A 13,793-nucleotide genomic window follows, 5' to 3' on the forward strand; every position below is an offset into this window, starting at 1 on the left:
TAATTTGGTTATGTGCACAAGATCAGATGCTGTGATATTAGTGAACTCCACAGTGCATCCCAGAACCCACTCATCTGTATCTACCAAGACTTAAATGCTACACATCAACAAGCCTAATGGATCTGCACAGCTGCAATTTAAATCTGGCTACTCTGTCCCAAGCACACAAATGATCAAGATTCATTCTGGATGAAAGTCCTGGTTTGCCACTGCCTTACATCACCGAATGAAAAGAAGGTCCAATATGCTACCAATTAAAAATGGTAGCTTTTCACAAGCCCCTTCTACTGGCATAAAGGTATGCACAAGAGGCAATGGGGAATCAGGCTCCACTCACAGGTTTCTCATCGTGATGCCCTGTCTTGGATATGCACTGATTCAAACTGCTTGAACCTAATATCAGCCCAGAGTCACTGCATATGGCTTCAGCAGATGGAGATTCTTCCATTAAACCTGCAAACCCTAATTCAAATACCTAATCTCCTCTGGTTCTTTAAAGAAATTCTTCTTTATCCCTCTTGCCAGTACCAACTGCTTACCTGAAGCCTGGGAACAAACACCTCAAGCACCTACAATGTAGGTCCCTCAATTTTCATCACAGGCTCAGTAGTTCCAGCCATTGCTGCAGCTCCTTATGTTCCTTCCCTCTGAAACTGTCTTGATGTACTCTTAATCTACACAATTAGTACTGTGCCTTCAGCTGTTACTACTGCTTCCAACACACAGGATTCTTCTACAGCAGTGGCCACCTTACCTTGCTACATCGTGCAATGGTGAAAATAAGGAAGACCTTTCTAGTGAAAAACCTTCCATGGAAAACAGAAGCCCCACTGCCTAGGTAATTTAAAACAGGTCTGAGAAAAAGCTGGGGGAATGTACTGTCAGGGACAATCCTGCATTAACTGGTGGTGGGCTAGATGTCAAAATTGGTTGCTCTATGGGACCAACCCTACAGAGTTAACAGAGGAAAAACTGCTTTGGTTATCAATGATAACTGTGCAACATTCTGCACAGTGCATATTAAAGTGCTTAACTAAACTCTGGAGCTTACCGCTATGGAGTTCATTGCTCTCGGGCACGCATCATCACATGTGCATGGGACTGCAGCACATTGAGTCCTGGGCGGAGCAGCACCAATTGGCAGGGGACCCAAGGGGCTCCTTCCCCCCCAGCTCAGTACTGCAGAGGGTCTAACTGGGACATGAGGATGCTTCAGTGCAGAGCCAGCTGGCAGGCAGCCCTTCCAGTGAAGCACCTTTGTACCCCAGCCAACTGGGGCAACATCTACACGTGCGCTGCTGTGGAGTTTTTTACTCTGCAGTAGCATAATATTTGTATTTACAAGTACTATCCTGCTGTGAAGTAAATTAGTTTACTCCAGCCTAATAGGGGCGTACATGTAGACATGCAACATTTACTGTGCCGCTATTTAGCCTACTGTGCAGGAAACATCTCATATAGACATGCCCAGTAGGCCTTATTCTGTTCCCACAAAAGGCAGCAGCAATACTACTCAACTTTCAGTATACCCAGTTCTAACATAGCATGCCCTTAATCAGCAAAAAACACTCCCAGTTTGATCCCATTTAAATCAGTAATTATAAGGCTACGCCTGAGTTCCCTGACAAGGTGTGTCTGTGACAGGGTCTATTTAAAATGTTGTGATGACAATTTGCAGAAGGTCTTATACCATATGGTCGGCAAAACCATCTCTGAATAAAGATAGGTAACTGTGCTGCCTGTGATTGGAATCTCATGGCAGAAGTTTGAGAATGCAGCCATTTTTACAAGAGCAGTTTATCTGTCAGAGTCCCAAAACTCCCACTAAAATTAAATCCTACCAGCTTTGCAGGATAGGGACTGACATCTGCAAAAATGAACGCAATTTAATGCAGTCTACTGCTGAAATGTACAACTAATGAATTTTTGAAACATGGAAGTCTACAGACATTTTAGGATATGCAGATATTTCCTAAAAATATACTGTTAGAGTTAAGAAAGCTAAACTGCCTAGTCCAACAACTCAGACTGTAAAAAGCACATAAGAAGTTGTCATTCAACACTCCATCTATGCTCCATCTATCAATACAGTTTCCCAGCCTCCACTACTGCTTTTCTATCATCCACACTCAGCTGCCCTACCTTAACGCCAAACATCATACTTCTCCAGATACAAATAACATACTGTAGACTTCACCATTGCATAGGGGGAATAGCTCTTAATTTAGCTGGGGCCAAAGATGTAGGCTGTATATCTCTGTGCAAATGTGAAGAACCAGATGTGCGTATTGGAATTGTATGCTGCTAGACTGCTGAGAAGCTGAGTCTAAGGGCCTGAATCTCCTCTCACTGGCACCGTTATAAATCAAGAGCACCTACACTGAAACAGGGCAATTACACAGGTGTAGAAGTGGTGTTATTGAGAGGAGAATCAAAACTGATGAGTGAATTTGCATATCATGATGTGTGGGGGGACATGCCTATGAACTCAGTTTATACCATTATATTTACTAGAGAATTCCTATCAATGTGATCAGCAACATGCAAGGAAATAACCTTCATGAATATTAATTGTGATTTTATGTGAGTTTTAATCATTATGTAATCAGTTCAGGCTGTTGCATTCATCACACTAATATAATTAAGGAAAGTAAATTCCAAACTTTTCATGGTAACTGTAATATTATATGCATATTTTACTAATAGAAGCTACCATGAAGATTGCTGTACAAATAATGCATTAGTACAAATGTTTTTAAATAGTTTAGGGCACTTTTAGAAACATCCTGCGATGACCTTACCTTGGATGAATCACTTCTTATCCTGCTGAATAAAACAATACTGTATACATATATTTATCACCTGTGAACTTGGTAACACTGACCATTTTTATGTTTATCTGACACTTCTCATTAAAATATAACAATAATACTGATGATGATGATAATAGTAGTAATAATAATAGTAATAATATCATCAACAACAACCAAAAAACTTTTTTAGTTCAGTTCATTCAGGCTTTTATCTCCATGCTGGCAATCTGCTTCAGGCTGAATATTTTTGGAAAATTTCAGTCTAAAGGTTCAGCCATTTTTGAGAACAATATATAGAAATATTTTGCCCAAGTTAAAAACATATCAGGTGATGTTAGAAATGTTTTCATGCCCTCTGCTTTAGAGCAAGGAGTTAAAAATTGGAAGGAAGGTAGCCTCTGCCAGGCATGTGCTTTTGGCCGTACCTAGGACAATCTTCTGAAATTTAGTCAAGTTACATACCTTGAAAGATCACTTTGTACATACTCATTGTAGATTACCTAGAGCTTCACAGCTAAATTCCCTAAAAATTCCATTTACAATAGATATGTTCAAGCTCACGGGTGGGCAACATTTCCCCTGAAGTTATACATCTTGGCTGCTGTAGGTCATGGGATTTAAGGCCCCGAAATGAAAATATGGAGTCTGTTTCTTCTATGCTTTCAACAGTCCCCACTGTGAATAGGCAATATAGAGGAGGAAGATGTCTGACAGCCAGTGACGTACCTATACTCCTGGCGGCCCCAGGCAAACTTTTAGTATCGGGCCCCCCTTTGCCAAAGACAGTGATAATAATAATTGGACAACGGAAAAAAAAATTACCATTTTCAAGTCCTCTTTCTGTCTGGGCCCTAGGCAAATGCCCAGTTCACCCATGCCTGTGTCCGGCCCTGCTGACAGCTCAATCACTGTAAAAGGAGTCAAATATGGAAGCAAACTACCTAAAGCAGAATCTCTGTCACTGGAACTCTTTCAGTGCAGGTTAGACAAATATCTATTGCAGGTGGTTTAAACAGAGACAATCTTACCTTGAGCAGATGGACTAGATAATCTCTTGAGGTCCCATCCAGCTGTACTCTTCCAGCTGTAACTAAGGGAAGACCAGGACTGAAATGACAAAGAAACTGGGATTCCATGGAAACCTGTGGAACAGGGAGAAAGAGTAGGGAAGGACAGCTGATGAAAAGCTGGGGTACGCTGGAAGAAGTGGATCTGACTGGGTAAAAAGACTGGGAGCCAAGTAGAGTGGATACAGAGATTAGAGATGTATCCCAGGGAGAGGTCTGGGATTGGGAGTTAATGGGGATAGGGAACAAGGGCTAGTAACATAGAAGACAACTGAAGACTAAGGTAGGGGAAGAAAGATGGCTCAGATGCAAACTAGGACTGCCAAGTCAAGATGCCTGAGGACAGGGAGCCAGGGTGGCAGTGAGAAAACAAGAAATGGTTGAGCACTGAGACTGAAACTGGGTGAAAGGGGACTGAATGTGAATGAGTAAACCCATGAGAAAACTCCAGAAATGAGCCTGAGACCTATTGGGCAAGGAGATTGGAACTGGGGTTCTAGTGGGGTCCCACTGAGGTGGGAAAACTGGAACTGAACAGACAAAGCTGGACTGAGACAAGGAGTCCTTTATTAAGGGCTAGGTGTCCTTTGGAAAAACAGTATGTATCTGTACAGTAACAGACTGCAATGTCATTCACAGGCGCATGGCAGCTGTACTAATATCACGCTGGCAAACCTAACTCCGGTGTTTCCTAGCTTTTGAGTGTATTGAGTTTGCAATCTGAACATCGGTATGTAAATACAGCCATGCACATGAGCAATGCCTCTTCTTGTCAATAAAAGTGCAACAAGGAAAATGAAAGTCAATGTTGCTAAAACCAAGCATACCAAAAGGCCTAAATAACACTGTCTCCAGTAGAGTTGAAAAAAAAAAAGTCAGGTAACCTTTACCAAAGCTAAGACCATTTGAGATGGTTTGTTCTGTGCACAGTGCTGGAGGCAGACAGACCAGTGCGGGACACAAGTGCTTTCCCCTAACACAGCAGTTTCCAAACTGTGGTACGGGTCCCGCCACCAGTATACGCAGACAACCTGTCAGTGGTATGTGTTAGCCGATTTAGTATAATTACTTCAGAAAGTTGCTGGTGGTTCTTAAGGTTGACCTGAAAAAATTTCTGGCAGTACTTGAGGTTGTATCACCTTAAATTGGTGGCATGGGCAACTGGTGCCTCCTGAATCACTTGCTCCCCTGACTGGACAGTCAGCCAAGGGGGGGGGGGGGTCCTGCAGCGAATCCTGCCGACCTGCAACTGGTAGTGGCGTGCTGCTGGCACTTTCAGGCATGCCGCCGGCACTTCTGGGTCCGTGGGATCGGCCGCTGAGGGGACAGTGTCTCCTGGCGCACTCCCTGGCTGGCGCTCTCGGAGGGGGGCACTGGCACTCTGGGTGGGGGGGCACTAGCACTTGCCTGCCCCCCTCGCCCAGGAACGCTGGCTGACCGGGGGGCACCAGCGCTCTCAGGGGGGCATGTGCTCCCCCTCCACGTCACCACTGACAGGTAGTGCGTGATCTGTCAAAGTTTGGGAACCGCTGCAGATCTTGGGCAGTGGATTACTTTGCCTTCCTGCCCCTTCACCAGGACACAGCCCTCCCTGGACAGCCAGGCATTTTCTGATTAAAAACACCCAGCATAGGAGAAAAACTAGATGCATTTAGTCTTGTTTTCCTTTGAAGGCCCTTATCCCCAAGACAGCCAAGAGCTGCTGGGGCCCTTGCTGCAGTGAAATGGTTTCCCTAGGCAGGAGCGGGTGATGATGCCACACGGGTGAGGGGCCTGTTGAAGCATCCCGCCTGTGACTCCCACTGCCTGAGGAGAGACGAGGAGGGCGCAGGGCCCGTGGCTGGGTTTCCCCGCTCCGTCTCGGGCCCGGCAGAGAGCCTGGCGGCTTGGCAGCCCTGCCCCGGGGCCGAGCCGGGCCAGCCGCAGTGGGTGGCGCCGCGGCGAGGAGCGCCGGAGACGCCCCTCAGCTGCCGCCGGCCCCGGGCCCATGGCAGCGGCCGCCTGCTGGCGGAGGGCCCCGCTGCCCCTCGCCTGGCGCCCGGCGCCGCTGCGCTGGGCCCGAAGCGGCGGCGGCCGCGAGGCCGAGGACGAGCCCGGCCCGGGCCTCACGGCGCTGGAGCGGCGGATAGCGGCGCTGCACCGCGAGGCCTGTGCGGTGAGTCCCGTCCCCGCCTCCCCGGGTGCAGCCACCGCCTTCCGGCTCCGGGGCCGCACGGTGACAGCCCGCCTGCCCGCCACCGCAACAGGTGAGGGCCCGGCCCGGCTCGGGGAGAGAGGGAGGGAGCAGCAGCACCCCGCCCCGCCCGCCAGTCACCCGCCCCCGGCGCTGCTGGCGGCCCCGGGGGAGCCCTCGGCCGGCCCGGCCCGCACAGCTCTCCCGCCCCCCATGCGCAGCGCCGCGCGCCCCGGCTGGGCCATCGCGGCGCCGGGCGGGGGCGCTCTCCGCTGTCCTGGGATGTGGGGCCCGGGGTACTTGTCGCCCCGCTGCCCCAGGGGTTGCACCATGGCGGGGGATTTCTTGCGAAGTGTCTCTTGTACTGGCAGAGGGGCGGATTCGCCTGGGACTGCGCTAAGGGCCCGCGGTCACTGCCTCCTGCTCGGAAACCTCCGGAGTGTCTGTCCAGCAGCTGACAGGCCGGCCGGAAGAGGACAGGCGGCTTGGCAGCCCTGCCCCGGGGTCTCCGCCTGTCACCGCCGGCCGCGGGGGTGTAAGGAGCGCGGGGCAGGGGACCGGCTCCGGCACTGCGGAAGAGACGCGCTGGCCGAAAAGGGGCTCTTGGCCCCAGCCGGTCCAGCCCCGCGGGCGGGTGCCAGCCCCGTGCTTGCCTTCCCTCTAAGGGAAAGGACTTGAACAAGTCGCGCCGTGTTTGCAAATCGCTCCATACTTCCTTGTAGCTTCAAGTCTGGCGTGATGAAAGTTGCTTTGATCACCACGCAGCACTTCAAGCAGCAGAAGCTGTTTTGTACCCGCTGCTGGACTGAAACGGGTTTATATATATATATATATTCTATAAGAAAATATGTGTGTGTGTAATATATATTCCCAAATGATCTATGTTCTTGAGATATCTATCTATATGTATGTATATATGTATAGATAGATATATCTAGATAGATAATAGATCAAGAACATTCTAAAGGAACTTATATAAAGGGAATATATAGTCCCAAATATTCTTGATTCGTATGAATCAAGAACATTATGTATATATATATAGAGAGAGAGAGATGAATCAAGATCTCATTATAGCTATTAATGTAGACACACATATATGAATCAAGAACATTTGGGAATATATATTCCCTTTGTATATGTATAAAGTGAGAGGGAGAGAGATTGTAGATAGTTTATACAGAGATTTCTATCTCGAGATATAGATTTATGTCTATATATAAATCAAGAATATCTGGGAAAGGGAAAAATGTGAAAAGTGCAAAAGTGAAAAACGTCCAGAGTGAAAAGTGTTGAGGTCCCCCCCCACCCCAGCAGCTGACGCTTCGATTTGCATTTTTCCCCTTTTTTTGGAAGCACACATTTGCACTTCACTATGCGTGAACTACTAAGGCAACTACAACCTGGAGGTGAAAGTCCCTTTTCTTAGACAAGCTTGGAATATTGTCGGTAATAGGCGAGTTCTCTCTGAGCTTGATGAGCAGCCCTTACTTCTCCCGTTCTCTTGCTCGGGCTGGTGTCAGAGCTGGGTGTGAGGGCAGCGAGGGTCAGAACATAATGGCAGTATGAATGCATTTAATCAGGAATCACCAATAGAGCTGATTTCGGTTTTAAGCAGTTGGATTTTAAGGCGATCATGATCAAATCCGCGGCCCGCGTGAAACCACAGGCAGATTGGGAATGCACAGCGCTGAGGCTGTTTGTTTCTGTTTTAAGGCTGGCCGGCACACCTACGTGGACCCACTCACTGGCTATTTAGTGTTCACTCAAGTTGCTCACTTGCAGAGAGGTAAATGCTGCGGCTCTGCCTGCAGACATGTGAGTATGCACTCCTCGCCCCGCAGCCTTAGATCGTGCCCTGCACTCTCTGTTTTGTGCCTGTTCAATCCTTTTGCTATCTGGTGTGAGGGGAGGCTAACAACTCTTGCATGCTTCACCGTGAAGTTTAGACCAGCCAAGAACAGCGGCCCAGGGAGGGTCACTGATGATTGAAACTTAAAATAGGAGGTTGCGACATTCGACGTTGACATTGTCCTGGAAACGCTGGAAGGAGACTTGCACAGCAGTGAGTCAGTGGGTTGCCGATTTATATGAGTTATGATCTCTTGGGCAAGTCCAAGATGCCTATGAGAAGAACCAGCATGTCAGAGTCTCTTTCCAGCCAGCTTTCTCCTTTTAAAGCAACTAGTCAACGTAAATAAATCATCTTGCCACAAAAGCAGTTCAGCTCTAGAATTCTGTTAAAGGATCGGTTTTCCAGCCGGACTGAGAAGCAGCTGAAGGTGTGGAGCACGGTGTGATTTTTTACACGAATGAGCATTTCCGAATACATTTTCGAAACTGAAGTTACACCCTTCGCGGGGTAGGGTTAGAGGAGAGGCAAGGGGGACACCCTTCTTCCAGTGAAATAAATGGCTAAAGTCCCATTGGTTTCAACAGTGACAGCATCAGACCCAGAATAATAAACTGAGTGATCACCTTCCTACTGGGGCGAAGTGCCCGAAGCGCCCGGAAACGTAACGCCTGTCTCCCTGCAGTACATCTGGACAAGTAGGTTAGGGAGGGCTGTGGAGAACCTAGAGTAAGCAGGTTCGGATCTAGTCCTGCTTTGCCTTCTCGGTTGAAGAGATGTGTTCACTGTAGATCTTTCTTAGAAGTGAACTTGACGAAGAAGCCATGCCAAGGACTCGCTCTTCCAAGAAGGGCTCTCCTCCAGTTCCTCTGGAAAGAGATCCTGCATAAATAAGGGCTTTGAAACCCAGGATCAGGACATGCTCACAGTTATTCCGGGCAATAGTGCAAATATATAACATCTTACTGTCCCGCCTGCTCCTTTGCACTCCGGGGTTGTCCCTTTTAGAAGAGCTGTTTCGGGAACTCCGTTATGCAGAACATTTTGCAATAAGAAAGAAGTCTAAAAATAAAAGATTGCTTTAGACAGTCAGATTGCTGGAGTTGGAAAGACACGTTTAGGAAGTGGTTTCTTGGACGCTAATTAGGACCATTTGCTTGGGGTTGCTATTATTTTCCTTTTTAGTCTGAAGGGCACACTAAGATCAAATTAATACACTATCATTAATGATTCTTAACCGTAAGCAGAATCGGGCTTTTTTTTTATCGGGATGGCTGTACAGTACAATAACGCCTTGTTTTATTTCTTCTGCAGTGTCCATACGATCAAGCTAACGTAAAAGACCCCTCCAAAAAGAAGCGGTTCAATTCCTTTTTCTACGTTTGACCATTCATGCCCTTGCCTTCTCCAGAGCCCACAGGAACCAGAGCCGGAGTCAGCTCCTTGTGGCTTGGACTGCTCAAACAGCGGTGACCCTTTCCCTGACGCTGCCTTGTGGGGAATGCATTTTAATTGTAATAAAAAGCTAATTAAACCCCATGTGCGCGTGTTTCATATGCTACATTATCGTTATCGACTGTCCTTTCCCTTTTTTTTATTTTGGCCCCGTGGCTCCCAGGTTGCAAACTAGGAGCAGGAGGAAATTTCGCTTTAATTGAGCAATCAAGGATCCGGTGTATTCGGGGGGTTTTGTTTTGTTTTGTTTTTTGGGTTTTTTGCTTGTTTGGGGGGGTTGGTTTTTTTGACTTTGCTGCCCTGAGCCTTGGTCCTGGACACCCCCGCCAGTCCTTTCAAGAGATGTTGAGGATGGTAAACTGGAGCGCCTCCCTGCTTATTTCTTTACGAACGTCTGTACATTCTGGGCACAAACAAGCGTTACTGGCATTGCATCGTGCAACGTAAAAGAATGCCCCCCAAATACCAAAACGGGTCCGATCCGATCTTTAACATTGGCCTGGCCAACCTATGCTGGGGGACAGCGAGGTCTTGCTGGAAGTGGGAGTCTGCACTAAGCGGTCAGCCCAAATGAGATCAGGTCCAGATGTCATTCCAGGAGCTGCTCTGAGAATGGCAAAGCAGGCACCGAAACAGGCATGAGCTTCCCCCCACTCTCCCACCATGCCATCACCTTGAGGTACAATCAAAGGAGGTTTCCTGACAGCCTCCCAACTAAACTAAGTCCCCGGAATTGAAAGGTGGGTGGGGGACGTCTTAGGAGGACTTGGTGGGGAGAAGCACTCCACAGATTTGCTCGAGTTTCTGAATAATTTAGGTTCTTTGTATGTGATTGAACACGAGTCTGTTTCGTGTCCAAGTTGGTAAACGCCTTTGAAAAGGCGAGAGAATGATGTTTGCAAACATAAAATGAAATGTAAAGTGTGCTACAAATATTCATGAGCACCCAGGAGATGCTTAAGTCTGTTGTCGGATAGAAGACACCTAACCGAGAACTGCTTTATCTCTGCTGCATTAATTGGGGAGGGGGGAGGCCTGCTTTATTCCCCGGGAAAGTTCTTGAAATCTTGACTCGAGTATTTCCCTCTCCCTGTGTCATTACGATGAGATGTCCCCCAGCCTGGCTAAGGTATCCATGGATGGCTGAGTACCAGGCAAAAGACCAAGCAACCCTACATTGGTGAATCTTTTTGAGCGCAGATCCCTCCTTCCCACCTATCTCCCCAGAAACGTGTTGTGCCAACTGAAGGCACCGATTGGCCACCCAGCCATCAGGATGCTACACCAGACTCCAAAGAAGGACCTTCCATCCGGGGGAAGGGTAGGATGGGAGTGGGATGCCCTCAGTGGCTGCAAGAAGTAGGAGGGCATTTTTTTCATGCATGTATTGTCAAAAGAAGCAGCCGGTCCCATTGAGGCTGGAAGCTATTATCAACAGTTGCTTGGTGTTCCCGTTTTTATCCATCTTCTGCTTTGGTTGAACGAAATGGCTCACAAGCCATCCCAGAAAGATGTTTTTGCAGTCTCCCAGATGCTAAGGTTTAGATCATTTGAACGTCAGCGCAGCCTTCTGGCAACATTAAACACCCAAATGGATTTCGTTTGTGCATTAATATCATTCAGATGGGAGAGTAGCCGAGTTTAGAGCTAAATTCCTCTTCCGTCGCTTTAGTCATTAGATCTAAATGAACATCGCGTCTGGCGAGTACACAGACTGAAGCCACATTGCACAGAATCTGTCCAAATCACTGAAACTCCTTGGACTAGCTCTGCTAACAAACAGTGAATTGCCATGTGGGGTCAGGAGAGGTGCTTCTGTAGCCTAATGCACGCATGTACGAAGAGGGATTTGTTCTGGCAGGGAAATACAGGCGCAAACGCACAGCCCAGACCTCCAGACCAGGCTCTGCTGCTCTCCCAGGTAGGCGAGCGTCCAGTCTCAGCAGCTTCGTGTCTCAGGGAATCAAATGCTTGTTACTGTAATGAACTGGCCCTCTAGCAACTGGTTCTCCTCTCTGTCAGCATCGCGGGCTCCTCTCTCCTCGGCGATCTGATAAACTGGAGGATTTCCAGTGTAAGGTCTAGTTATGTCGTCTCCGCAGCAATAACAACAATGAGATAAAGCATGACATTATTTAGGCACGACGCAGCAGGTGGCTTATTATAAGCCTGGCATAGTCTCTGCCTCCTGCCCCCATTAGGGCGTCGGTAATTGGGAAAAAAATATTTTACATATTTTTACATAGATTAGAAACGAAATGAGTGGATTGCGGGGAAAGGGATCTCGGGCTCTTGTAGGTGGTTTTGGTTTATGGGGGGTGATCCGCCCGACAGCCTAAAATTCAGGAGCTAACTTTGGAAGTGGATGTCTCTTCGCCTCCTTTCTGTTTGTGTGCTTCTCCCAAAGGAAATTGGTGCTGGTATGGGCACAGGACAAAAAGGGGCCCTTGGCAGTAAGTTATATTAATAACGATCAGACGTAATAACAGCGACCCAGGTGACGGCTGATGTCCCGAAGAGATGCAAAATAGCGCAGGCCACCTGAATAATTTGCGCACATTGTCTGTTTGCAGCTCAGCTTTGCAGATGCCAGAATTAAAATTCGTCATTAGTAGGGATTACTCTTGCCATTGGCCGGATCGACTTTGAACTTCCCGGTTGAAAGTGGATTTGATGAAAACCTTACAAAATAAAGTCATCGTCTGGTCTGGGTTGGGAGTCAAGCAGCCTTGCGGCGCATTGGTATCAGTAAGGCAAACTTTGCGCAGTTATTGCGCCCTGTCTACACTCAAAATCCCCGTCTTGCAAAAAAAGAAATCAAAACAAGAACAAAAAAACCCAACCAAAAAAAAAAAACCCCAACAAAAACCAACACCGCGCTTTATCGCATCAATGCGTTTATATGACTTCCCTTCCTTGGCACCTGCTTAAATATTTTCTTCAGGTGACCTGCTGGCTGAGAGATCCTAGTGTATTCTGCGGATCCCTGTTAAAATAGGCTGGGAGCTGAAATGAATGCCTTTTCCTGAATGGCATCCCCTGAATCTCTGATTTTCGCAGAGCGTTTTATTGCTTGGTCTTTGTAGGGACCGGAGCGATCTGCATTAAGCGTGCCCTGAGCGGAGCTCGCCCTGCAATCGCGCTACTAACTCATTTTTAAAGCCCAGGATGAAAATCGTGGCGTGGAGAAGAGCGCAGCAGTGACACGATCTTATTGTTGGGTCTGAAGCATGAACTCATCCCACACTAGCAGCTGTTTATTGACAATTCCCGCGGTTGCCCAAGTCTAGGCAAAGTAGGGAACTTACTTTCTGATCTGCCCAGAGCTGCCTCATCAAATCTAGTCCATTTTTGCACGACACCTTCCCTACAGGGGTCGAGCGATTTTTTTTTCTTTTTGTTTGCATGCCCTTAAAAGATTTGGCGTCAGTTATTGTGCCACAGAATAATTGTACCATAGAAATCTTGACTCTTTAACTATTTTTTTTTTAATCTAACAAAATGTAAGCGAGACGATTAGCATCCCTTGCCCCTTTTGAATACATAATTAAACCGGCCACTTATAGTCACTGGCCCGGTCGCTAAGAAGAGAAGAAGTGGAAGTGTCAGAGGAGAAAGAAGCACACACCCGAGAGAAGCCATCCAGCATTTCTGCTCCAGAAACCGGCGGTATTGCGATCCGTGATGCAGCCCCCACTCCCCAAGACCCTTCGGGGAAAATTGGTGAGAAAGACGCTGGTGCAGTTCTTCCTTAAGAGCCTGATTGAAAGCCCCAGATCCCTTCCTGTGTGCTGGATCCGTGCCTGCCCCTGCAAGGAGGATGCCTCCAAGTATAAAAATGACTCGCAAAGCCACATTTTCCGTATTGTTTTGAGTCAGTGGATCAATTGCCCTCAGTGCTGTCACCTCGGCAGCAATGATTCCAATCCCTCTTGGCATCTGATTTTATTTTAATGGGTTAAATTGGATTCACTTTTGCAATTACCCCAGGTTTGACTGCGCAGTATTGTATGACAACTCACAGTTTCATCGGGGTTGGCAAAGCGAGGTTGCTCCACACATCCGTATATCATATCACATCAGATCAGGCTGAAGTTTGCTGTTTAGAGACTCCATTGGAGAGAGGCTTTATGTGAAAGTGGGAAGGGTCGATCCATTCCGTAGCTGGTTCAGTACGATTTGGGGGGGGGGGGAGGATGTGCAGTGATGGCAACAACACAGAGGAATTGCTGCTCAGATGTGAATGTGCACGGATCGAAAAAATGACTCGATGGGGGGACACGCAGCTCAACACAATATTTTAGCAACCCTCCAGCCCTCGCTTTTTTTTTTGGTTAATTTCCTAATATGTGCTTTGCTTTATTAGTTTTATTTACAACCAGCTCCCCATTAACACCTCACCTGATTACTGAGAGCTGAGACAGCTAATCAGG

At 47.6% G+C, this 13,793-nt stretch overlaps 1 protein-coding gene across 3 annotated transcripts; it reads left to right on the top strand.

The window, feature by feature from the left end:
- The first annotated feature begins 5,659 nt into the window (after positions 1-5,659).
- On the top strand, positions 5,660-9,446 carry C5H1orf53 (chromosome 5 C1orf53 homolog). Of its 3 annotated transcripts, none has more exons than XM_090048612.1 (3): positions 5,679-6,035; positions 7,770-7,871; positions 9,220-9,446. In XM_090048612.1, the coding sequence occupies exons 1-3, from the start codon at positions 5,868-5,870 to the stop codon at positions 9,289-9,291; spliced, it is 342 nt and encodes a 113-aa protein (XP_089904738.1). In that variant the 5' UTR covers positions 5,679-5,867; the 3' UTR covers positions 9,292-9,446. The 3 variants fall into 3 exon arrangements, with proteins under 3 accessions (XP_089904740.1, XP_089904738.1, XP_089904739.1); XM_090048613.1 differs by having other exon boundaries at positions 5,680-6,126; positions 9,220-9,257; XM_090048614.1 differs by lacking the exon at positions 7,770-7,871 and having other exon boundaries at positions 5,660-6,126.
- Positions 9,447-13,793: the final 4,347 nt, after the last annotated feature.

Source organism: Crocodylus siamensis, chromosome 5 (assembly GCF_052110815.1).
Source record: "Crocodylus siamensis isolate JL-2025a chromosome 5, ASM5211081v1, whole genome shotgun sequence".
NCBI classification, from domain to species: Eukaryota; Metazoa; Chordata; order Crocodylia; family Crocodylidae; genus Crocodylus; species Crocodylus siamensis.